The 26,626-nt window shown below is 41.8% G+C and overlaps 1 protein-coding gene across 1 annotated transcript in view; it reads left to right on the forward strand.

Annotated features, from left to right (window-relative positions):
* Positions 1-26,626, forward strand: part of KALRN (kalirin RhoGEF kinase) — an 816,446-nt gene that overhangs the window by 357,376 nt on the left and 432,444 nt on the right. The window contains exons 5-6 of the mRNA XM_084807552.1: positions 12,112-12,304; positions 17,557-18,069. Of these exons, the coding sequence (XP_084663678.1) occupies positions 12,112-12,304; positions 17,557-18,069 (706 nt within the window). The remainder of the gene's footprint in view (positions 1-12,111; positions 12,305-17,556; positions 18,070-26,626) is intronic.

Here is a 26,626-nt window from a genome sequence, read left to right on the forward strand (position 1 = left end):
CACTAGCAGCAATGACTATTACTCAAATCTGTGAGAATTTAGAAACTGTTATGCATCTACAACCCTGCACCCCTTTTTCTCTTTAAGCATGCATGCACGAATCATATATTTTTGTTCAGCAGTCCTGCTGGGTAGTTTTAATATTTGAACAATAAGGTGTATAGAAAGAACATCAGTGGAGAGATAAGCTTAAAAAAAGATTTTGGAAAAGTAGCATAAACAGATGTAACTTTTATTAATTGATTCTAGTTCGAAGGAAAATCATTTTGGGGAGGCTGATCTAAACATTCATCTCTAATGTGGGAATTTTCAAAGCAGTTCAGGGTCAGATTTTCAGAGTTTGACATGTACTTAATAGCAAGGATGTGAGATCTGTTGCCAAGGTAACAAATTGGCTGTTGTATTGTCCTGGTCAAAAAGGTGCTGGTAGAGCAGGGGTGCAGAACCTCCGACCCACAGGTCACCCCAATCTGGTCCATGCATCCTCTTGTGGTTACTCCAGAGGGTGGGGCTTATGCTCCAAGCTTGGAGGTTCCTGCAAGGGAAGCCTCTTGAGTGATTCCATTAGTATTTAGGTATATGATCACTGCAGTTCCTTGCCTTTTCCAGAACTATATATTCATAGTGGTTCCTAAGTCCCCTTTTCAGTTTTACGGTATTTAGATATTCATGTGCTCTGGCATTTGTACATACTATTTTTGGTTTGGCAAGGTCCATGAATTTGTGCCTTGAATTGGTGCAGACACAGCAGTGTCTTATATTGTCAATAGATGTGAGAAGTTTGGATTGAAGTAAGTGTGTGTGTGTGTGTGTGTGTGTGTAAGCCTAACCTTTTTATGCACTAGACCATAGAAGAAGACTTTAGGTTGAAACACGTTTGGTCATTTCTGATATTGGTTATTTCTGATATTGAGGGATATTATTGTACACGCTGATTGTACAGTACTCTCTTCTGTTGCCTATGACTGTATGTTTGTAGCCTGTATAGCAACATTATCTTCACCAGTTTGCTTATCCCAATTGGTTTATTGCTTTTGTTTGTTTGTTTTGGGCTGGAATATATTTCCTGTTTGGTCTGGAATCCCCTTGGGGGGCATTTCTTTGCTGTTATCTCTGATCTGAAACTGGAGATAGCTATGGGGGGATGAGGGGTGGCAGCATTGGGATTTGCCCATGCTGGGGAACATGGCTGCTCTCCACAGCTCAGGCAGGTTCAAATGCAGCTCCCCCTCATTCCCCACCCCACCCTGGCTGCTCTCTTCAATATGATGCACAGTTTAAATGTGACAGGAGCATCTTTTGTTAGCTTAAGGCCCAAGAAACGATAAAGCAACATCGCTTACCATCCACTCATGTTTACTTTAAGATGGTGAAAATGTTAGATTATTTCATCTAATCACTACAGAACATACTAAATGTCAGAAGCTTTGGAGCAAACTACGAAAGATAGAAGATACATGTAACTACTAACGGATGCCTCTCGCTTTTTTTAAAGGGAGTGTTTCAGAACTTGTTTCTTATCTAGTTCTTGCCAGTAAAAATAGATGGATAATAACAATAAGGTTAAATTTACTGTAGATATTTGAGAATATAGTCCTACAAACAGATTCAGAAACAAGATGAAACTAATTTAAGATTGGAAGAATGAAAAAGTGAGAGAAATTGAAATTGATAGATTCGCCCATCCCTACCTAAGATATAAAAACGAGTAGTGATGGGTTAACCCCATATTTGGCCATGATGGCAATTGTATGTTGACTGAGATACTCTTGCTTTCTGTTTGACCTTGCTTTCCCCCTTCTTGTCTTTGTCCAAGCTACCTGACACAAAAAGTAATCAAATAACAAACAACCTCCTGGTTTAGTTGTTGGATTTTAAATAGATGTCTTGTGGGATGTTGCATTTCACTGTGCAGTTTTTAAATGAGTTGCATTTGAAAACAGTTATAAAAAATGTGTAAGTACATGAGCAGATGTTGCAGTAGCCACAGAGATATTGACAAAAAATGGCATCCCTAGGATGTCTGTTCTTCGCCCTGTCCTCATAATGTTTAAGAATGATCACCACATGAGATAATGTCATCACATTGTGAGTTTCCCTGCCCTGGTCCTTGTCATTGGCTGCCACTGGCAGGGACAAAGGAACTCCCAATGTAGTGACATCATGTCATGTGATGACTGTCCCTAAAGAGTGTTTCCAGATACAGTCTCACCCATGGGTGGGTTACTGGCTGGATTACTGTTGCAAAGCTTGTGCTGCAGCACAGAAACTGATTTGTTACTTGCCTGCTTAGATAGGTAGACTCAGTTTCCTAGACGTCTGCATAGATGGGTTTCAGGGAGTCCTGATATTAGTATCCCACTAAGGCACTTCTTTTTTTCTCAGCTACACACATGTGCATGTATGTGCACACCCGCTGACACACAGTACCATGGAAGCATATCTGATCTCACACCATTGGGATGATGGTGCACTACATGGACAGGGCCAATTATGTGGGTTTATCAGCTCTACCTGTATGGCTGCAATATTCCCATAGACATTCAAGGGTTGTGGGTTCCCACATCACTCTGGGTGTATGAAAGGGGGGCTAACTCCCCTTGGGTGTTCAGTCCAGAACGGTGGCATACAGCACTATTGGACCTTTGTTGAAGCAATCGTGATATGGATGAAACCTTTAGAAAGTGAAACCTGTTGTTACTTAAGGAATGAAGTGCGGGGGAGAAAAGAGAAAGAAAAGATATGCATAAGAAAAGCAAAAACTTGAATGAAGAAAAATAGGAAGGCAGAAATGCTGGTGGTCCTGGATCTGAGCATATATTTGCACTGAGTAATGGCGAAAATTACAATGTAGTATGAACAGATTAAAAATAGTGACTGCAGGAAGCTTTTATTACTGCATAACAGTGATCTATCATCCTTGGTATTCATGCAAGCGTCCCACAAGTTCAAGTCGAATGAATGCTGTGGATGAGGAGGGGAGTATATAGTCCTAAATATATACTTTGACCCATGGACTGTAATTAATTAACAATGGAATTTGGTCTGCTCTCTGTAATCTTGTGTTTGTGTGTATTTCCCCCACTACAATACTGTCTCTCGAAGGATTACTATGGCTTCCAAAAGGAAAATCACTATTATATGTGTTGATTTAATGTACTATCTTGCCCATGGACTCCTACTGAGATCACCTAAAATATCCAGGAGGTGGAAGACACATGGAAACCTCAAAACCAAAACACAGTTAAATTGTGTTTTGCATTGCTCCCCTCCCTCCCCATCCCCTGTCTTGACCTCCTTGTCTTCCTCTCTGCTAAATTGCAAGGTTCCCTAATGCCCAAGCATAGACCTTAAGTGCTGCAAATGTGGGAGGGTCCAGCATGTTTGCTACTTTTTGTAATGGAGCGTTATGTTTTGTGCTGGTAAAGAACAGTTCACGCAGACAATCTGATCTTGAATGTGTGCACGTCACTTCTTCTCCTGTGAACCCCATTCCCTTCTTACCATGTTTGTATATCCTGAGGCTGCTGTGCTCAGTAAATGAGACATATGGTCTTACAAGCAGAGCAATTAAGGAAAAATGAACCAAGAAATACAGAAAAAGGGAGGTCAAGCTGGGTCATTTGTACACATATGCTGCTATCATGAGGGATGTAGAACTTAAATTCCAGAACAAGTAGCTACAGGAGTGAAGCCTATCTGGAGACCAAACCATAGACTTTGGAAACCCTACTTCTTAATTCTGTGTGTGTGTGTGTGTGTGTGTGTGTGTGGTCTGGCTGTTGATAGTGTGGTGTTGGTGTGAATACTCTGCATATGCTGAGTATTGCAAATTGTAATTTTAGTCACATGTCATAGGACTGAACCCTGGCTCAACCTAATAATCCCCAAGGAACATATTCACAAATCCAATATGGATCTCTAGCAGGGTTGCAGCCCACAGCCCACCAAATTCCTTAGCTATATCTCCTATGGGGCTAGCTTTCTCTTTATCCCCTGCCCAGTGGAGAGCACTCTTTTCCTCCTGCTGTTCCCCCTGAGGGCAATCTGTATCGGAATCACTGGGGGAGATAGGGAAGAGAAGGTGCTCTATTCCCTCACGAAGAGATCCCTGCACAGATTGCTCTTTCCCTGCTGCTGCTAACCGTGAGGAAGAGTGACCTGTATCAAGATTGCTGGGATTTGGGTGTGTATGTGTGTTGTGCATGCAGCCCTCGAGCCAACATCACATGTAGCCTTCTGGGCTGCAAAACTTGTGCACCCTTGATCTGTAGCATCTATCCTTGATTTCTCCAACTTTAACCTTTTTAAAAAAACCTCTTCCCATATTATGAAAGGTAAGACTTGCCTTATCACATTTATCTTAAACACTGCTAGGAACTTCTCCTAAGAGACTGTTGCCAGACAATAATCACTATGGAAAGTGAATAAGTGGTAAATGACTTGTTCATCATAGGGGATTGGAATGCTAAAGTAGGAAGTCAAGAAATCACCGGGATAACAGGCAAGCATGGCCTTGGTGTACAAAATGAAGCAGGACAAAGGCTAATAGAGTTTTGCCAAGAGAACATGCTGATCATAGCAAACACTCTTTTCCAACGGCACAAGAGGCGACTCTACACATGGATATCACCAGATGGTCAATAACGAAATCAGATTGATTATGTCCTTTGCAGCCAAAGATGGAGAAGCTCTATACAGTCAGTAAAAACAAGACCTGGAGCTGACTGTGGCTCAGATCATGAGCTTCTTGTTGCAAAATTTCGGCTTCAATTGAAGAACGTAGGGAAAACCACTAAACCATTCAGGTATGACCTAAATCATATCCCTTATGAATATACAGTGGAGGTGAGGAATAGATTTCAGGGATTAGACCTGATAGACAGAGTGCCTGAGGAACTATGGATGGAGGTCCGTAACATTGTTCAGGAGGCAGCAACTAAATTTATCCGAAAGAAAAAGAAATGCAAGAAAGCAAAGTGGCTGTCTGATGAGGCTTTACAAGTAGCTGAGGAAAGAAGGGAAGCGAAGAGCAAGGGAGAAAGGGGAAGATATACCCAACTGAATGCAGAGTTCCAGAGAATAGCAAGGAGAGACAAGAAGGCCTTTTTAAATGAACAATGCAAAGAAATCGAGGAAAACCACAGAATGGGAAAGACTAGAGATCTCTTCAAGAAAATCGGAGATCTCAAGGGAACGTTTTGTGCAAAGACAGGCATGATAAAGGACAAAGAAGGCAGGGACCTCATAGAAGCAGATGAGATTCAGAAGAGGTGGCAAGAATACACAGAAGAACTATGGAACAACCGAGTGGTTCAAAATTGGGAAAGGAGTACGACAAGGCTGCATATTGTCACCCTGCTTATTTAACTTATATGCAGAGTACATCATGAGAAACGCCGGGTTGGATGAATCACAGGTTGGAATTAAGTTTGTCAGGAGAATTATCAACAACCTCAGATATGCAGATGATACCACCCTAATGGCAGAAAGCGAAGAGGATCTAAAGAGCCTCTTGTTGAGGGTGAAAGAGGAGAGTGCAAAAGCTGGTTTGAAACTCAACATTAAAAAAACGAAGATCATGGCATCTGGCCCCATCACTTCCTGGCATATGGAAGGGGAAGAAATGGAAGCAGTGACAGATTTTATTTTCTTGGGCTCCAAGATCACCGCAGACGGTGACTGTAGCCATGAAATTAAAAGACGCTTGCTCCTTGGGAGGAAAGCTATGGCAAACCTAGACAGCATAGTAAGAAGCAGAGACATCACCTTGCCGACAAAGGTCCGTCTAATCAAAGCTATGGTTTTCCCAGTAGTAAGGTATGGCTGTGAGAGCTGGACTATAAGGAAGGCTGAGCACCAAAGAATTGATGCTTTCGAACTGTGGTGCTGGAGAAGACTTATGAGTCCCCTGGACTGCAAGGAGGTCAAACCAGTCAGTCCTAAAGGAAATCAACCCTGAGTGCTCCTTGGAAGGACAGATACTGAAGCTGAAGCTGAAATATTTTGGCCACCTAATGCGAAGAGAAAACTCTCTGGAAAAGACCCTGATGCTGGGAAAGACTGAAGGCAAAAGGAGACGGGGATGGCAGAGGATGAGATGGCTAGATAGCATCACTGATGCAATGAATATGGACTTGAGCACGCTCCGGGAGAGAGCGCAGGACAGGAAGGCCTGGCGTGCTATGGTCCATGGGGTCACGAAGAGTCGGACACGACTGAACGACTGAACAACAACAAATGTTAATAAACTAAATAGATTAAAAACAGCACCCTCAGTCAGCTGAAATTAAAGCAAGTTACTGTACTTGGTTGGAGAAGAATGTAACACTTCCAGGAGTTAATTAATTCTCTCTTAATAACAAAATTCCAAGATGCATATAACATTTACAGTGTACGTCGATCCAAAGCTTTGAAAAAATATTATCCTGTTGACCTTTGTATTTATGCTTTGTTTGTAGCTTTTACTTGTGTTGAAATAGTTTTACTTGTGTTGAAATAATAAATAAGCAGGCACTCTATTTTACCTGCAGTTTCACCTTACCGGATCAGCATTACTTGACTCAACGTTTTTAATGCTTTCTTACCTGCTGACAACAGTCTGATGTAACAATGAAAGATTTAGTGCCTCTACAGATTATTCAGACTTCATCTCCCATCAGGCCCTGTCAGCGTGACCAATGGTCAGGAATACTGGGAGCTATAGTCCAAAACTTTTGGAGGGCACCAGGTTGGAGAAGGCTGAATTACACAGAGCTTGATAATTGTAACAAATAATTCAGTCTTGAACACAAGGAAGGAAGACCACCTTTTCAAATTTCAGCTGGGACAGGCCAACTTAATATATAGAAATCTAGTCACTGTGTGTGCCAGTCATATCCGGCCCAGTTTGCTTAATTACCCTCACCAGTGGGGCTTACCATGTTGTCTGAACCCCACAAGGATAGGTTGCTGCCGTGGTTAACAAACCACCCAGAACCCATGGGCGGTTCTGCTGATTGTGTGAACCATGTCTGCTGATCGTGTGAACCAATCCAGTGTGTAGGCCAAACATAGAAGCACTTTAGAAGCTTGATCACACACGGTCCAAACCTAAGGGTTGGGGAGATTGCTACCCATTGCCTTATCTAAATATCATTACTGAAGCAAGACTCTCGCTCTCCATTTCACACAGCTGATTTTCTCTCCTGTTACTACTTTAATTAGGTTAATGGCATTCACCTAGAAAAGCCCCCAGGTCCTATATTTCATCTGCTGAATCTGAACTATCTGGCATCATGATAATTGCATGCCACTTTTCTACAACTTTTGGGGCAAATTTTAGCATCCGACATCTGAAGCTACTTGTCAGATGCTATTAGTTAATACTGGATAATCTGCCACCAGCCAAATAGCTCCCTTCTAATTACCTCTTATTTAGAAGACTATGTTGTTTAGCAGCATATATGTGCTGGGTGAGCTATCATGAGAAGATGGCCAAGTGTCAGATGAGGTCATGATGCTTCCACGCTTGAAGTGTTAGCTTTTTAAAATTTTTATTTTATTTAAACTAAATACCAAAATCAGATTGACTACATCCTTTGTAGCCAAAGGTGGCGGACCTCTATACAGTCGGTAAAAACAAGACCTGGAGTTGACTGTAGTTCAGATCATGAACTTCTTATTGCACAATTTAGAATCAGAGTAAAGAGACTAGGGAAGACCCACAGAGCAGTTAGATATGAGCTCACGAATATTCCTAATGAATATGCAGTGGAGGTGAAAATTTAAGGGACTAGATTTAGTAGATAGGGTCCCGGAAGAACTCTGGACAGAAGTTCGCAATATTGTTGAGAAGGTGGCAACAAAAAATGTCCCAAAGAAAAAGAAAACCAAGAAGGCAAGATGGCTGTCTGCTGAGACACTGGAAGTAGCCCAAGAAAGAAGAAAAGCAAAAGGCAACAGTGATAGGGGGAGATGTGCCCCATTAAATGCAAAATTCCAGAGGTTAGCCAGAAGAGATAAGGAATTATTTTTAAACAAGCAATGTGCAGAAGTGGAAGGAGGTAATAGAATAGGAAGGACAAGAGATCTCTTCCAGAAAATTAGAAACATCGGAGGTAAATTCCAGGCAAAAATGGGTATGATCAAAAACAAAGATGGCAAGGACCTAACAGAAGCAGAAGAGATCAAGAAAAGGTGGCAAGAATATATGGAAGATATATTCCATATATTATAGGAATAGTGTATAGGAAGGATACACAAAGATTACTGCAGACGCTGACTGCAGCCAGGAAATCAGAAGACGTTTACTTCTTGGGAGGAGAGCAATGACAAATCTTGATAAAATAGTTAAGAGCAGAGACGTCACACTGACAACAAAGGTCTGCATAGTTAAAGCAATGGTATTCCCCGTAGTAACCTATGGCTGCGAGAGCTGGACCATACGGAAGGCTGAGCGAAGGAAAATAGATGCTTTTGAACTGTGGTGCTGGAGGAAAATTGTGAGAGTGCCTTGGACTGCAAGAAGATCAAACCAGTCCATACTCCAGGAAATAAAGCCAGACTGCTCACTTGAGGGAATGAATGAAAGGCAAAACTGAAGTACTTTGGCCACATAATGAGAAGACAGGATACCCTGGAGAAGATGCTGATGCTAGGGAAAGTGGAAGGCAAAAGGCAGAGGGGCTGACCAAGGGCAAGATGGATGGATGATATTCTGGAGGTGACGGACTCGACCTTGGGGGAGCTGGGGGTAGCGACGGCCGACATGAAGCTCTGGTGTGGGCTGGTCCATGAAGTCACGAAGAATCAGAAGCAACTGAACGAATAAACAACAAAAGTACGGTCAAGGTCTCATTAAGCCCTCACAGGCTTGAATATCAGTAACTGTATACAAGATCTCAACTCTTGATATCAAAATCTATTATATCACAGCACTATGCAGCTGCATATCAATGTAACTCTTATATGCAAATAACATTCCTGGAGTAAGTCCCCCGGTACTTTTGATGAGTATAATTTTGGCTTTTCCTCAGGCTGTTCAGTTAAACTAAGTCTGTTCTGTTTTGATCCTAAGCACTGCAAGTCACAGCTTCCTTCATATCTGCAACTGCAGCTGGAACACTGAAGAAATGTGTAGTGTCTACAAACTCCATACATTTTGCAAAGTGTGCATTTAAATTTAAATTTAAATGTGAGTTAACATCCCACTTGAAACCTTCAAATACATGATATGCAAAGGGGTTTTCAAGCTGTTTGTTCCTAAGTTGTGTTTTTGTGTATCCGGGGCATGTGGCTTTGCAACTCACTGTTTTGATACGTAATGCAAGCTTTCCAACAAGAATGTATTTATTTATTATTGAATAACGAAGCTGCTATAACATTTGTTACCTCCCTAAAGAAAAATACTTTGCTGACTGTAGAGTATTTTTAATACATTTAATAATAAAAAAAATAGAGTAACAAATTGTGAAGTCAGAACAAACTTGTAACAATCTTACCCTCTAGGGTAGCTGGTACAAGTATCTAGGTGCCAGTTTAAAAAAAACCACACAAACAAACAAACCTAATGCTTCTTTTATAACAGTAAAAATAAGATTTCATATAAAAATGAAATATAATACCAAAATATTAGAAGCCATTATCACTTATAAACAAATTGATCATTCACTGAAGACCATAAAGCAAAGAAATAATATCAAAAGACATAGACTGGGCTTGGACAACACGATAACCCATGATGAGTTAATTAACCCATTATGGTTTGTTTAACCCATTGTGGGTTATCGTGTCGTCTTTCAGAATTTTTTGACCCATGATGGCTTATTTGCCCAAAATAACCCACACAGATAACCCACAGTTTGCATTGGGTTTATTTAACACACCATGGGTTATTGTGTCATCTGACGGTCACCGTGCGTTATTTTGGCCAGTTATAGAACTGTGTGGCAAGAGCGGTCAAAAGTGCTGCCCCTCTGCTCATTGCTGCAATACAGGCTGGGCTGAGGGCTATAGATCACTAAAGCGCATTAGCAATCAAGTGAAAATGCCCCCCCCCCCGGCTGGAATACATTGTATTCCAGCCAGCGGGGTGTACATTTTCACTTGATTGCTAAAGTGCTTTAGCAATCTATAGCCCTCAGCCCAGCCTGTATTCCAGCAATGATTCTGGGGCAAAAACATGCATTTTCACTTGATTGCTTTAGCGATCTATAGACCTCAGAGGACTCTGTATTCCAGGCATGGTGGGAGGGGGTTGATGCGCCTTTTGTTTGATCACCTTAGTGATCTACAGACCTCAGAAGACTCTGTATTCCAGGTGGGGGGGACAAGGGTTTATTTGTGCTATCCCTTTTTGTTGCGCTAGGATTTCACTCCTTTCTGAGTAATGGCACAGGGTTTTGATGGTGGATCTGGTACGTCCAGACTAGGAGAGGCTGTGTGTCAAGTGCGGTCCTGATCCTGCAGATCCCCAAGGATTCATAGCCGCTGCCATCTTTTTGCTGCACTTGGGATTTTTGCTGCATGGTGAGTGATGGTGCAGAGGTGAAACAACGCCACTCCTTGGGTGGGAGAACTGCAGCAGAACAGGGGGCAGGAGGGGTGAGTCAAATTATATACAGTAAGCTACTCATAGTTGCTTATTAGCCCGGTCGTGTGGCAGAGCATCATGGACTATTTAAAAAATAAGCTATTGTGAGTATCTTATTAAGCCATCATGGGTTATTGTGATGTCTGAACTCGGCCATAAGCCGACCAACGAAAAGCCTATTTTACAGGAGGCTGTATAAAATGTGATTTGATTTCCATATGAGACATAAAATCATTTAGTATGAAAAGCATCAGGGTTGGCCAATCCTGTATAGAACCAAATTTGATGTTTTCCCATAGTTACCTAGTCCCACATCCTCATGTTACAAGGAGTTATCCTTGGATTTCTTTGAATGTTGTGCAAGTACTGAGCCAAAGGTCTTTTCTCCAGATAGTGTTTATGGGGTTTTGATTTTTAAAATTTAATTTAATTCTTTTATACAATTTATATGTCACTGTCTTCTAAGCAGCTTACAGGGATAAAAGCAAAGAAAATTATAATAGAACAACAAAATACAACCAATATAACAGTATTATAACATCACAACTCACTTGAAAACAGCGAGTAAGCATCAATATTTCAAATTACTGTTCCTCAATAAGTACTATTTTCCTAGCTAGCATTTTCAGTGAGTGAGATATGGACTGAGGTTGCACAGGGACCTGTTCAGTAGGGCCTGTGATATCACTGGTAATGAGCAATGCCCCAACAAATGTCAGCAGCATTTTGAAACTTTTAAAATTGTTATTTTCAGTTCCCCTGTCTGCAACAGCAAGGCTATCAATGATCCATATACAGTACACAGATGACAGATGGATGGATGGACAGAGAGAGCTACACACACACATCCATCATAGGGACTTGATAGTGGCATGTTATATATGCTCTTTTAGTGTTATTTTTTAGCTCTCTTAAAATATTTGTGAGCTTCCCTTCGGAAAATTATTTAGGATCAAATCTTTCTTCAGTCAAGGTTCATTATGTGACATTTGGCAAAGTAGTTTTTAATATGTTTCATGTTGTGTGTATCATAATGAACTATGTCACAGGGTTAGTTTAAAACTGAATGACTGTACACTGAAAACATTTACTAGATGAGCAAAGGAACAAGTTGCTCAGGTAAATAATAAGATTTGCTTCATTGGAGATGGTGATAGTTGCCCTGCTCTTAAACGTTTGAATTGAGGGCCAATCCACATTACAACTTTAAACTGGTTTCAAACTGTTCTTTCTAAAGGGATCCTGCAGTTTCATGAGGGTACTGAGAATTCTTTGCTAGACACCCCTGTCCCCTGCCCAAGCGGCCCCTCTTCCTAGAGCTACAATTCCCAGAATTCCTGTATTTGGTAGCTGTAATCACTAAAAACAGGTTTGAAACCAGTTTAAAGTTGTAATGTAGATTGCCCCTTATACTCTGATTCAGAAAAGAAGCAGGTCAGAAGAGATGGGACTTCTGTATGATTGCAGCTTCATATTTCTGTGAGTCCTATCCTGTGCTGCTGAAGGCACGTTATTTATCCCATGTTTTATCCCTACAGTGAAGATGTCTGCAAACGAGGTTTCACTGTCATCATTGATATGAGGGGGTCTAAGTGGGACCTGATCAAGCCTCTCTTGAAGACCCTTCAGGAGGCCTTCCCTGCAGAAATTCATGTTGCCCTGATAATCAAGCCTGATAACTTCTGGCAGAAGCAGAAGACAAATTTTGGAAGTTCAAAATTTATCTTTGAGGTAAGATTGAGAGCCTTCTGTAATTTATGAGGAGTTTTAATCTGGGTTCAGATCACATATACTCCACGCAAGAACTAATTGCCTGTTCTCTTACTTAAACTGAAAATTAAGCCTAGTAAATATAGTTTTCACAGACCTTTAATTTACTCTTGGGCTTTGTTGATGCACATTCACAGCATAACTATTACATAGTCTTAGCAAAATATATGGGGACAGATCATCAGCTACAGTCAAACTCTTGGAAATCAATACAGATCGGTTTATATGACTTCATTGAAAAATTCACTCATAACTGCCAGTGTTAGCTTAAAAACACGATACTGCCCTTGGGTGATGAGGGTGGGATGCCGGTAGAAGCTTTGCTGCTGTGGTGGCTGCTCCTGCAGAAAACTCTGCCCCTTAGTTGATTCTTTTGACCCTTGAACAACACCCGCTATAGTCAGGTTTACATTTATATTTTCCCTTGAGGGTGCTGTCAGTCCCAAGTTCTTGGTAAGCAAAAAAGAGCAAGGCTGACACTTGACTGACTAATGCACATTTCAGAAGCTTGCTGTCAACAAGAGACATGACCCAACACACCTCGTTGGAATTAATTCAGGAGTGCTTTTGCAAATTGTTTTTATTTTCTCCTGAAAAAATTGAATGAGCAGGGTGTAATTTTGATTGGTTGCATCTGAAATCGGGAGAAATATGACAGCTGATAGGTTCTTGCCTTGTCTTCTCATATCCCTGCTACCTTCCTGATGAAGTTTGATAATGTATTCCTATTCATCTTGAATTCTCCAGGGAGAACCTATCTGAATAATAAATGTATCTGCAGAATGCTTTAAACAAAAAGGCTTCTTGTCATATCTTTGTGTCAAGAAGGCCGATTGTGACAGGGGGAGAATATTTTTGAAGTAGATTTAAAAACCAAGTGGGGAATATGTGGCCTGCACCGACATGCTGTATGCTAAATTTAATAATCAGCTCAACTCAGGACCACTGTGCAAGTAGGCAGGCTTTAAAAGTTTGAGTTGCCTTTTTGAAAGATTGACTGTCTTGATATGTACATGACTGCCTCAATAATTGTAAAGACAATAGAGTGAAACATTATGTACATGCTGAGGTTTTTAGTTTTTTCTAATGATCTCACGATATTTTCAGCAAAGGGTGCTCACAGTATTTTGGACATTTATGTGATGCTGTTTATATGTACCGTAGGACATGAAAAATCTGGGGCTGATGCTAGAACTGCAGCCACCAAAATTGTGTTCCCCTGTCTTATTTCACTACCCTGTAATGTCTAGTAAAGCTCACTATGTGACCCAATGTCATTATGCTGTGAGTTTCTGTCCCCAATTAATATCATTGACTGGTAGTGGGAAACCCACAGTGCATTACACTAGATTTTATGAGGAAGAGCGGGAGGACTAGACACCAGCAGTCCCAGTGGCAGCTTCATGTCTGCCATAAAGCCTAGTTCCACCTGAGAAACAATGGCTCAGTATATTTTGCTGGTTCTCTTTTAAACTTAGAAATAAAATTAGAGCTTGCCCCTATTTTATTTACAAGGCTTCTTAGATCTCCCCCACCCCCCTCCCCAAAGATCAAGATAAGGCATAGCAATTTAATGAAATACAGTAAAGCCAAACAGTTTTTAAAATTAATTAAAATTGCCCCCAAATCACCAGGTATAGTACAACAAAAGTAGAAAAGGATTATTCCATAATAAGAGAACGGCAAGAGCAAAGAGAAACTTAAAAGCTTTGGGAAATAAAATGGTTTCCAACTAGAACATACACAGAGATGGTGCCTAGCAGATGTTCCCTGGCAAGCTGTTTCATTAAAAGTGTGCCAGGGCACATCTCTGCTGTGTGCAGAGATTTGACTTTCCAAAACAGGGGTCTGTGGAGTAGAACCTCATCTCTAGATATGTGGAAGAAGGAGAATCAGATGGGAGAAGGTGCTCCCTGAAGTACAAGTAAAGTACTGTCTCACCTTGTTCTCACATTCACTTTTGGGTTCCTCTGGCCCATGTTTTCACCTAGTTAAAAATAAATCACACACTTACACGTTCATTGCAACAGTGAACATATGATGTATTAAGCTGAAGGATAAGCATCTAAGAAAAATGTCAAAAAGGATTAATTTTAAAGGTTATAGAGATGACATCCTATTCTTAAGATTTACAAAGAAATGTATAAACAAAAGTTTGTTTGGACTTTCATTGTCCAGGTGAAAGTCATCATGTTCTCCAACTGGAACTGATGTGGATGGGAGATGACTCCTGGAGCAAGAGAGCCTACATTCTGAGATTATTTAACTTTTTAAAATTGTTTTTAACCACCCATTTATAATATACATATGCTTAAGCATCCTAACATATGGTCCTAATATAAATTACTGTGTGACTTCCAATTACTATTTCCTTATTTGATAATGGATGTTGATAAATGTCAAAAGTGGAGGCCTGGATCTACTAGGTAAGCAAAGTCCAATATCTCTGTTTAGAGTGGTATGAAAAATTTGTAATTTTCAAAATAGTGACATGAAATGAGTCACCCATTCTAACTTTTGAAAATTCCCCAGCTGCACAGTGTATTCTGATATATCTCATGTTCTCATTGCATTAGAATTGGAGGACTATAGCAAAGTTCCCCAAATGGCACATTCTGTTGTGTCATCCGCAGAAGTCTCCCTATGTTTTTTTTCCTATGGCCAGAGCTGAGTTATGTGCCCAGGGTGAATTCCTGCCTATCGTGGCTTAGGTCACCGGTTCGGTTCTAGATTCTCTGCAGGCTCATGTTCTGACAATCTCCTTCTTTCTATATGCTGTGGTTACCAGGGAAAAATACACTATACAAATGAGAATTTGTTTTTTTTCATAACAATTGAACCAACCCTCTGCAAATAACCAGACTTTTAAAGATTAGACTTTCAGCTGAGAGGTTTTAAAAACAAAAAGAGAAGTACCTAAACTAGAGAGTAGTGAGAGCAAGTTTTCCAATATCTACCTTAGCAGGAATAGGTGAGGGATAGTTTTTTAAAAATGTATCATAAAAGATAAGGAGTATGGTTGGTTTCAGTGTCTTTGAAGCATTGCAAGGGAACCTGGAAAGTTACAAAATTATGCTACATGATGTATGGGCAGACTCTTATCTTCATTAGCAAACCCCCTGTGTCAGGGTTTCCCCCCACAATGAATTCTGAGCTGCTTTTCACAGATGGAAACCAATTTTACAAAATTCATTAATATGTTTTTTTCCCAACAAATCCCAAATAAATTAGAATGGTGTTACTTATTGAGTGATAGTCAATGTGGCCTATCGCCTAAAGTACTAAAGCAGAACCATAGCAAGCTTTAGTTCAAACTCCTGCTTAGCCATAAACTCACTGGGTTTAGTTTGTTCAACAAATCCCTATCTTGGAGCCTCCATTCAGCACCTGCAAAATGGAAATAGTAATCAAGTACCTTCCAGGATTGTTGAGAGGACAAATAAGATAAAGGTTGCAAAGCAAATTCTACATTAAAAGCTCTATATATCATTGCGACTTGTAGGTGGCCCTTTATATCTGTGGCAAGTTCTTATGTAAATACTCCAGTGGCGTTTAGTTTTTACATTAATTTGGCTTAATCATAGTTAAGAAGGTTGAAAAATAGCAGCCATATGGAAGGATGTGATCTGCCTGTGGGAAAAGCCAACTGGAATAATCTCAAAGAAAATAAGAAGCAGTGAGATGTGTATTTTGGCAGGAGAGAACACCTGCTTCCAGTCACACGCCTGAAACCTGTATAATGGATGTATAATTCGAATAGCAGAATCCACTGTAATATTACATATCCACTTAGGAGAACATTCATGCCAGAATAGCTAAGGGTCATGGGGAAGACTTACATTTATGGTGAGATAGAATACACGCTTCAGTTTAAAGTGGTATGTTGCCGAAAAAACATTATTCTCTCTGCCCCCCTCCCATTATGTTTCTAATGACCACTTTTTGCTTCAAAACCGCCAGTGATTCAAGAAAAGCTTGCTCCTGAAAGTGTAATCAAATGAAAGCACAAATTCTTACACTCTGTGCAATGAATGTGTAGTAAACGTAGTCCCTAATGCTCTTTAAAAGGGTTCTTTCAGTGAAATATATAAGTTTAAAAGTAACCCATTAACACAGCATCCTTCTCATAAAAAGCTAATATGTGGTGCCATTGGTTGGATTATTGATGCTGGGATATGGGAAATCTGGCTTCAGATTTCAGTTCAGTGGGCTGTCTTGACCAAATCACATCTTGCATTCTTAAGGCATATTTTCACAAGAATGTCTGTAGTGCAACTAAAAGCACAGGGAGCTCTATGAATAAACAGGTGCCATGTTGTGCGGGGCTTGGTACATTCTGCCTGCTGTGGATTGGTTTCTCTCACATGATATACCCCATGACATAAGTGCTGGGTATTTTACATTTAGCAGTGGCACTGAAAAATAGCTCAGCCCAACCATTCATTCCTCAAGATCTCCAACTGTAAAATGGAAATTAACCAGTATCTGCTTTATAGAACTTTTGTGAAAAGCATTGTAAAGTGTCTGCGTTCCTGCATGAGGAATCAGAGGGAAATCAATGGGACTACACAGTAGTGCACAAATTATCATAAAAATAAAACCCACTGGTGGTGAATTTTGCTAAAAGCACTAGGCTATATAGAAAGGTAGGGTGGTAGTGCTGGTGCAAAGCTATACACATAAAGACAAGGCTGACCCAGTTTTCGAAGTCCATCCCTCATTCAATAAATTCTGAAGGCATCCTGAATGACATGACATGGGGTAGGGAACTGGGAAGTGTACTTCCACAGTAGTGGTTGTAGTGATAGGATCATAGCCCAAAGACCTGGCAGGGGACAGAGGCAACGCTTCACTCCCAGGTGGCTTTTAAAAAATCTGTGATGCTGCCTTCATTACCATAAGAGGTCCCCCTTACAACTTCTGTTGTGGGAAGGCCTTGCTTTCCTTACGCTTATGAGAGTGATGGCCAAGTCACAGTCCTCAGGATGCTCTTTCCTCTACCCTTGCCAGCTTCCTAAGATTATAATGCTACAGTCACTGCCATGAGTTGGGGTGCTTGCTACACCTGGCTGTCAAGGTCCTGTTCCCTGACTCCCCATGATACTAGTCAAGGAATTGGTAGTTAATGAATTTGTGAATTTCAATATGACAGTATTTGTGTTTCTTTCACTGAAAACTAAGTCACGTTTCAATATATTTTTTCCTATCCTTAGACAAGCATGGTCTCTGTTGAAGGCCTAGCAAAACTGGTGGATCCTTCCCAACTAACAGAGGAGTTTGAAGGATCCTTGGATTACAATCATGATGAATGGATAGAGTTGAGAGTCTCCTTGGAAGAGTTTTTCAACAGTGCCATCCATTTGTTATCCAGACTAGAGGACCTTCAGGAAATGTTGGCTAGGAAGGAATTTCCAGTGGACGTGGAGGGTTCAAGAAGACTGATAGATGAACACACACAGCTCAAGAAGAAAGTAATTAAAGCTCCAGTAGAAGAACTGGACCGTGAGGGTCAGAGGTTATTACAATGCATAAGGTGCAGTGATGGTTTTTCTGGGAGGAACTGCATTCCTGGCAGCGCAGATTTCCAAAGTCTTGTGCCAAAGATCACCAGCCTTCTGGACAAACTGCATTCAACACGGCAACACTTGCATCAGATGTGGCATGTCCGCAAACTGAAACTAGACCAGTGCTTTCAACTTCGGCTTTTTGAGCAAGATGCAGAAAAGGTAAGGGATAGCCTTTTTCTTCTTGAGTTATACTGTGAAATCACATGGCAACTAGAACATTGTAGCCAAATATATATGTTTCTGCAATTAGCAACATGAGGAATTAATCGGGAATATAAACCTCAAGTTGCTAGCAAATGTATTTAATGTGACTTGTAAAGCAAAATCACTGAACTAATTGTTGGAAGTAGCAAGCAGCATGAGAGCCAAGAATAACTCACCTCTGGCTGTTCTGATGAAAGCTGATCTGCTTTTTGTATACTCAAGTAGATACGAGGCACCACAAATTAAGCTTTGTTGCTTTTCACCAGGCTTTCTAGCAGAACTGGATGTCATGTTGAGAAGGGCCACCAAAATCAGAGCTGTGGAATAGTTTCCACTTGGGAAAATATATTAAAAGGGGACTCTTTAGGAAAGGAAGAAGAATGATGAGTGAATTGTTTACATGTTGAGGAAACTAGTACACATGCATCATATTGCCAGTCAGCTGACCAGTAGGCTTGGTGTGATGGAAGTTTAATTATAGAAATGAAGCCCCACCCACTAAGTGGTGGATAGTGCAATTATCTAACCATGTCTTTTAGCCCTGATGGTCACGGAAGCCAACATCACAGTTGGGTGTCTCAGATAACAGGAGTGGGAAAGAGTTATGCTGCCAGTTGGGGTAGCTAATAATGGACTAGACAGACTTTTGAAATAATTCAGTGTAAGCATGCTCATGGAATAGTTTTGTAATAGTGTGAATAGTTTTGTAAAGATTGCGTTGTACGGTGAAATCATAATCAAATTTGGAGGTCCTTTTGGGAGATTAGACAGATGTGTTCTCGCAAAAATCAACAGTTCAGACAATATTACTGCTACTCAGCCCTGGTGTCAGCACTCGGCATTCTCAGGCAGCTGCTAGAGACCATGTGCCCCACCAGTGCCCACCACAGCTGATGCCTTGCAGGAGTCCTCTGGCAGTGCACGTACTGGCCCTGGCAGTATTACAGCTGCTAGCACCCCCTCCTCCCGAATAGGATTACCCAGTAGTACCAGTGGTACTGTAATGAGCTGGGAACTGAGCCAGGAGTGGTGGTGGGGTTCTGGGGGTGGGGCAGTGGTGACATCATGCAGGGGATCTACTCAAGCCCGGTGCTGCTATTGCAACAAACCATAATTTGTTGTATCAGGAATGAGGAACATGCTGAAGTGCTCCCTCTTCCCCGCTTCACTTTCCCCCTCCTCTTGTGCAGGTGGCTTGAGAGGAGACTAATTAGTGTGTTAAGCCACAGTTCCCCATGATGAGGAAGGCAGGAAATTGTGGTTTAACAAACTGGTGAGTAGGGGCATTCTTATAGATCAGCACACCTGCGCATATGCCTAGGATCTTCTGAGCTGTGCTCAGGATCTTTAGAGCTTCCTCCAATGCCACCATATGCTTTAACACAAGACTGCTTCTTCCCTCTGAGCTCAGTAGCTTTGTAGTTACTAATGTTGTTCGACACCTATATGAGGTTGCTGGGAGCAGTCATTAGGAGATTTAGAGCCAAGTGCCATCAGTATACTGATGTCACAGGGAGATAGAGCTGTGTGTCATCTGAATCAGGTGAGGCTGTGCAAGTCTTGGATCAGTGCCTAGACTCAAGTAATGGGCTGGATGAGGGCCAATAAACCAAAGCTGAATCCTGGCAAGACAGAAGCCCTACGGGTGAGTGGTTCTCAAGTCTGGGAGATAGGCTCATTGCCTGTTCTGGATGGGATGTCACTCAGATAGCATGTTCCTGGTGGTTCTGCATGGACCTATGGCCCAATTGGAGTCCACCCAGGGAAGACCCTTCAGTGTGGTGGCCCCTTTTCTATGGAATTCCCTGCCCCTGGAGGTCAGGCAGGCACCAACACTGGGTTCTTTCTGGTTCCTCCTGAAAACATCTTTATTTCAGGAAGCCTTCCTTGACTGACCAGCCATTGGTTTTACTGGTATTCTGTTTTTAAAAATAATGGTTTTTAATATGGTGTTTTTAAAAATCTTTTATTGTTCACCACTCTGGAATCTGTTTAGATGTGGAGTGATATATAAATGTTGTAAAATAAATAAATAAATAAATGCTTCATCTGCAACTGTTATCCAACTCCGACGGAGAGAAAAAAGTTATTGTGGTTTTTTAAAAACTTCCTCTGTTAGTCAACAGGAAGCACAGAGCCTCAGTTTTCTGAACCTTGACTCAGGTTTGGTACTGAGTCAAAGTGGATTGACTCGAAATTGGTCCAAGCAGAAGCGGGATGTTTTCTGAAGCACCAAATTAGGGTCCGAGCCAAAGTAGGGGGTCGGTGCACATCTCTAATATATATAAGCACATACAAATTTGTGTTATGGGCCTGTGCCCTGGATCTTTTAACTACCTAGAAATGCCTCTGCTAGCAAGTCTCCTTTCAAACTGGCCATACAAAAGGAGGAAGTGAAGGAAGGAGGGAACGGTCAAGCTTGTCGCTTATTCCGGCCTCATTAAACATTTTTTTTGGAGTGGCAGCATTTGTGTCAGAACTGGGTTCTGACATATTATTCCTTTGACATGGCCTTTTTAAAAAAAGGGCTGGAACTTTCGTCAAGCACAGGCTATTTACATCCATCCTTTTGGGATTCCTGCAGTGATTCCTGCACTGCACATCCAGTGGATATGACATTGCTACTGATGTTTCTCAAACAGGTAACTTGTCGATCTGCTCCTCCTTGAGTTTCCTGTGTTCTTCAGATGTTCCCAGGCCTCCACATGCTCTGCTGAGGCATGCTTATGTGCTTTATTGGCATTATCAAGATCTGCTGGTGAGAGAGGAGTCTGGCCCAAGTGGATGATCTTATCACATTCTTCCAGTATCATTGACTTGTACACTGACAAATGTTCCTCTCCTTACCCGCTGCTACTGTAGTTTGTGATGAAATAGGATACCTATTTGACCTAGATAATTAGTCGCCCTCCCTCAAAATCACTACTTTTAATGTGCCATAGCACTTTGAATATTTCCACTTCTATTAAAGTTGCTTAACTTTGGTACTTTATCCTACCTATAGTACTCCATTGGGATAGTCTGTAGTCCTAGCAAAGAAGTCAGCTGGAGTTTTCCATTACTAGGCTTCTGACCTTGCATAGATGGTGGGGTATAGTCAACTGGATTCATTTTCTTTCAGTCTTACAGCAAGATACCAGTAAGAAAAATTATTTGTGGTTTTCCTAAGAAGTGATTAGAGGCTCCAGGCTGGAATCAGATGGTTTGGCAAGTCATCATTTGTTGAGCAGCACAAGCATTTGGTAGAATGCAAGGAGGGGGAAGCTAACAATCATACTTAGAGCTTCTATCACCCAAGTTAAATAGAGAAACTTAGTTTGCTTAACTTGGTTAGTTTTCACCATTTCCCTTCCAGCATGGAGAGAACATCGGGCCTTAGGATTCCATATGTGCAAAGGAATTGTATCTACAGAGATAGAGTGCAGTCTTCTTGTGGTTCAAACCAGCAGTCCATGATTTGATTAGGTCAACTGTGTGGGGTACATTGGCTGAGCAGTGGGTAGCTGGATCTTCAGAATGAAGTATTGGTCTTTGTTATTCAAATTAATTATTTACTTAACAGAAAGACAGTTAATGACAGACCTTGATTGTGTCTGTGTTGGACATCAGAGGAAGACAATGTTATTTAAACATAATACAAGCACAGCATTTGTCTATATCAGATACTGTGGTAATGCAACCCACAGTCTACATAGTTTCTCAGACCAAGGCAAAGTATTGGAAATATCTGAGAAATGTTAATGAGCTCTATGATTTTTGTTGACAGGGAAGGAAGGGCAGGGTGGATGCCTCATACTGTACTGGAATAAACACGCTAAGGACAGAAAATATTTGTCAGCCTACATACTGTCTGCAGACCTTCTGGAAATACTTAATGCTGGCATCCATCCTCATTTTTCTTTCTTGAGGGAGGAATTTCTCAGTTATTCCAAAGCAGTCCCATGTCAATATTATTATCACAATGCATCAGAACTAGAAAAACATATCATGTGGAAGTGAACAACCAGCTCATACCTACTGTTAACATGGCGCCTATGATCCAGCCCAGTAAAAACACATTTCTTTTCGCACGTTTATTCTTTCTTTTCTTTTTACTAGATGTAAATAGAGAGCTGTAATTATCCTTTAGGATAGTAAGTAGAGGGAATCATACATGATTGCAACTCAAAATAATTAATAAAACCAGATACAGTCATGAGAAGAATAGTATTTCAACAGTCCTCAACCTAAAGTGTTGGATTGTGATAGGGGAAAATGCCACAGTCATTAAGCTTACCTGGTGATCTTGAGGCAGTCACACTCTCTCAGGCTAACCTAATTCCAGGCTTGGTGTGATGGAAAATACTGGCTGGGTTCACAAGACATGTAAGCCATGGTGGTAAGTTTCAGGAGTGACCCACAAGGGGTTAACGTGGTGTGTGTGGGGGGTTCCTCACCCATGATGGGTTAATTACCCATGCTCCTGCAGTAGGGGTAAAGGGCCCCATGGTGACTTATCATGTAGTGTGGTGACATTGCAGGGGTAACGGGGACAGAGCAGAGAGATGGGAGCCTAGAGCAGCCGGAAATGCCACTGTTGCTCTGCTCTGCTTGGCAGATTTTTATGGCTGAGATTGCCTAGCTACAGCTGGTGCAGCCACCGGAATTCCTTTTTCTGCCAAGGTGGCTGCTGGGATGCGTGGCTGCTGGGCCAGGCCAACTCTGAAGGGGGTGTGCCTAGGGGAAGGTAGGTAAACCGTGCTGCCCGGTGTGGTTGTGCAGTCATGGGGGGGTGGCAGCCCGTTGTTTCCTTAACCCTCTCCACAGCATGGCTTCGCATTGCCATTGGCCCCTGTGACTGGCCAAACATATCCACTGTGTGTAAGAGGGGGAGGGGGACCTATATATCACCCTGAGCTCCTTGAAAGAAGGAATAAAATGTATTCAATAATAATAAGCCTGACATTCTTGCAGCACAATCCTGTGAGCTAATGAGCTAGCATGATATTGCATAAAATTGGGTGCTGAGGTCCTTGTTTCTGGAAGAAGGTCACAACTGGCGTTGGATTGACTGAAGCAACTGCCATTGGCCCTACTGCACCAACATTCCTCCCTGCTACAGTATGATGATACCTCACAATATGTGCCATCCATTAGCCTAAAAGCTGTGAGAGACACAGGGAGCCAGCCTGCATATAACTTTAATGATAGTAAGGTACCTATCAGGTACCAGGGAGAGGTGAGGAAACTGTTGGAGACCTGTCTCACTCTAATTTTCCCCACAAAGTCTGGAGATCAGCTCTGGCTTCAGTTTATTGAAATGTACACATGCAAAGGAGATCGTTACCTTGTCATGTTGCTGGAGCTTGAGCACCTCAACGACGCCATGAGCTAAACCGTGAAGGGACACCCAAGACGGGAAGGTCATGGCAGAGAGGTCAGACTAAATACGATCCCTGGGGAAGGAAACGGCAACCCACCCCAGTATTCTTGCCACGAAAACTAAATGGATCAGTACAACCAGAGATATGTCGGTTTACCATCAGAAGATGGGACTCCCAGGTCGGAAAATGGTCAAAATGCTACTGGGGAGGAACAGAGGATAAGTTCAACTAGCCCCAGATGTGATGACGCAGCTAGCTCAAAGCCGAAAGGACGGCTAGCGGCTGATGGTGCTGGTGGTGAACACCAATTCACATCAAATGACCACCAGATCTACTACTGTGGACAAGAGGGCCACAGAAGAAATGGAGTAGCGTTCATAATTAATAATGAAGTGGCTAAAGCAGTGCTTGGATACAATCCAAAAAACGATAGAATGATCTCATCTCGAATTCAGGGTAAGCCATTTAACATCACAGTGATCCAAATATACGCCCCAACCACAGATGCTGAAGAAGCAGAAGTAGATCAGTTCTATGAGGATCTGCAGCACCTACTGGATAATACGCCAAAAAGAGATGTTATTTTCATTACAGGAGACTGGAATGCTAAGGTGGGTAGTCAAACGACACCTAGAATTACAGGCAAGCATGGTCTGGGAGAACAAAATGAAGCGGGACATAGGCTGATAGAATTTTGCCAAGACAACTCAATGTGCATAACAAACACTCTCTTCCAACAACCTAAGAGACGACTTTATACATGGACTTCACCAGATGGTTGACACCAAAATCAGATTGACTACATCCTTTGTAGCCAAAGGTGGCAGACATCTATGCAGTCGGTAAAAACAAGACCTGGAGCTGATTGTTGTTCAGATCACAAACTTCTTATTGCAGAATTTAGAATCAGACTAAAGAGACTAGGGAAGACCCACAGAGCAGTTAGATATGAGCTCACTAATATTCCTAATGAATATGCAGTGGAGGTGAAGAATAGATTTAAGGGACTAGATTTAGTAGATAGGGTCCCGGAAGAACTATCGACAGAAGTTCGCAGCATTGTTCAGGAGGCAGCAACAAAAAACGTCCCAAAGAAAAAGAAAACCAAGAAGGCAAGATGGCTGTCTTCTGAGACTCTGGAAGTAGCCCAAGAAAGAAGGAAAGCAAAAGGCAACAGTGAAAGGGGGAGATATGCCCCATTAAATGCAAAATTTCAGAGGTTAGCCAGAAGAGATAAGGAATTATTTTTAAACAAGCAATGCACAGAAGCGGAAGAAGGTAATAGAATAGGAAGGACAAGAGACCTCTTCCAGAAAATTAGAATCATCAGAGGTAAATTCCAGGCAAAAATGGGTATGATCAAAAACAAAGATGGCAAGGACTTAACAGAGGCAGAAGAGATCAAGAAAAGGTGGCAAGAATATATGGAAGATCTGTATAGGAAGGATAATAATACCAGGGATAGATTTGACGGTGTGGTCAGTGAGCTAGAGCCAGATATCCTGAAGAGTGAGGTTGAATGGGCCTTAAGAAGCATTGCTAATAACAAGGCAGCAGGAGACAACGGTTTCCCAGCTGAACTGTTTAAAATCTTGCAAGATGATGCTGTCAAGGTCCATGCCATATGCCAGCAAATTTGGAAAACACAAGAATGGCCAACAGATTGGGAAAAATCAACTTATATCCCCATACCAAAAAAGGGAAACACTAAAGAATGTTCAAACTATCGAACAGTGGCACTTATTTCACATGCCAGTAAGGTCTTACTGTAAGGACAGTAAGGTCTCCAGATCTTGCAAGGTAGACTCCAGCAATTCATGGAACGAAAATTGCCAGATGTACAAGCTATGTTTAGAAAAGGCAGAGGAACTAGAGACCAAATTGCCAACATCTGCTGGATAATGGGGAAAGCCAGGGAGTTTCAGAAAAACATCTATTTCTGTTTTATTGACTATTCTAAAGCCTTTGACTGTGTGGATCGTAACAAATTGTGGCAAGTTTTTGGTGGTACGGGGATACCAAGTCATCTTGTCTGCCTCCTGAGGAATCTGTGTAATGACCAAGTAGCAACGGTAAGAACAGACCACAGAACAACAGACTGGTTTATGATTGGGAAAGGAGTACAGCAGGGTTGTGTACTCTCACCCTACCTATTCAACCTGTACGCAGAACACATCATGCGACATGCTGGGCTTGATGAGTCCAAGGCTGGAATTAAAATCGCTGGAAGAAACATTAACAATCTCAGATATGCAGATGATACCACTTTGATGGCTGAAAGCGAGGAGGAGCTGAGGAACCTTATGACAAAGGTGAAAGAAGAAAGTGCAAAAGCTGAGTTGCAGTTAAACCCCAAAAAAACCAAGATTATGGCAACCAGCTTGATTGATAACTGGCAAATAGGGGGAGAAAACATGGAGGCAGTGACAGACTTTGTATTTCTAGGCGCAAAGATTACTGCAGATGCTGACCGCAGCCAGGAAATCAGAAGACATTTACTTCTTGGGAGGAGAGCAATGACAAATCTTGATAAAATAGTGAAGAGCAGAGACATCACACTGACAACAAAGGTCCGCATAGTTAAAGCAGTGGTATTCCTCGTAGTAACCTATGGCTGCGAGAGCTGGACCATAAGGAAGGCTGAGCGAAGGAAAATAGATGCTTTTGAACTGTGGTGCTGGAGGAAAATTGTGAGAGTGTCTTGGACTGCAAGAAGAGTCCAGTCCATACTCCAGGAAATAAAGCCAGACTGCTCACTTGAGGGAATGATATTAAAGGCAAAACTGAAGTACTTCGGCCACATAATGAGAAGAGAGGATAGCCTGGAGAAGATGCTGATGCTAGGGAAAGTGGAAGGCAAAAGGCAGAGGGGCTGACCAAGGGCAAGATGGATGGATGATATTCTGGAGCTGACAGACTCAACCGTGGGGGAGCTGGGGGGAGTAACGGCCAACATGAAGCTCTGGTGTGGGCTGGTCCATGAAGTCATGAAGAGTCGGAAGCGACTGACCGAATAAACAACAACAACAAACACATGCATGCTGGTTGACGCAAACTTCGAAAGTTCGAAGTTGAGGGGCATATGCAGCACATGAGCTAGAAGAATGCTGACATTTGATAGTTCCAGTTTGTGGGAGGCATAAACTGTC

Source organism: Heloderma suspectum, chromosome 1 (assembly GCF_057233095.1).
Source record: "Heloderma suspectum isolate Gila_16-S chromosome 1, 16-S_ref, whole genome shotgun sequence".
Taxonomy (NCBI): Eukaryota; Metazoa; Chordata; class Lepidosauria; order Squamata; family Helodermatidae; genus Heloderma; species Heloderma suspectum.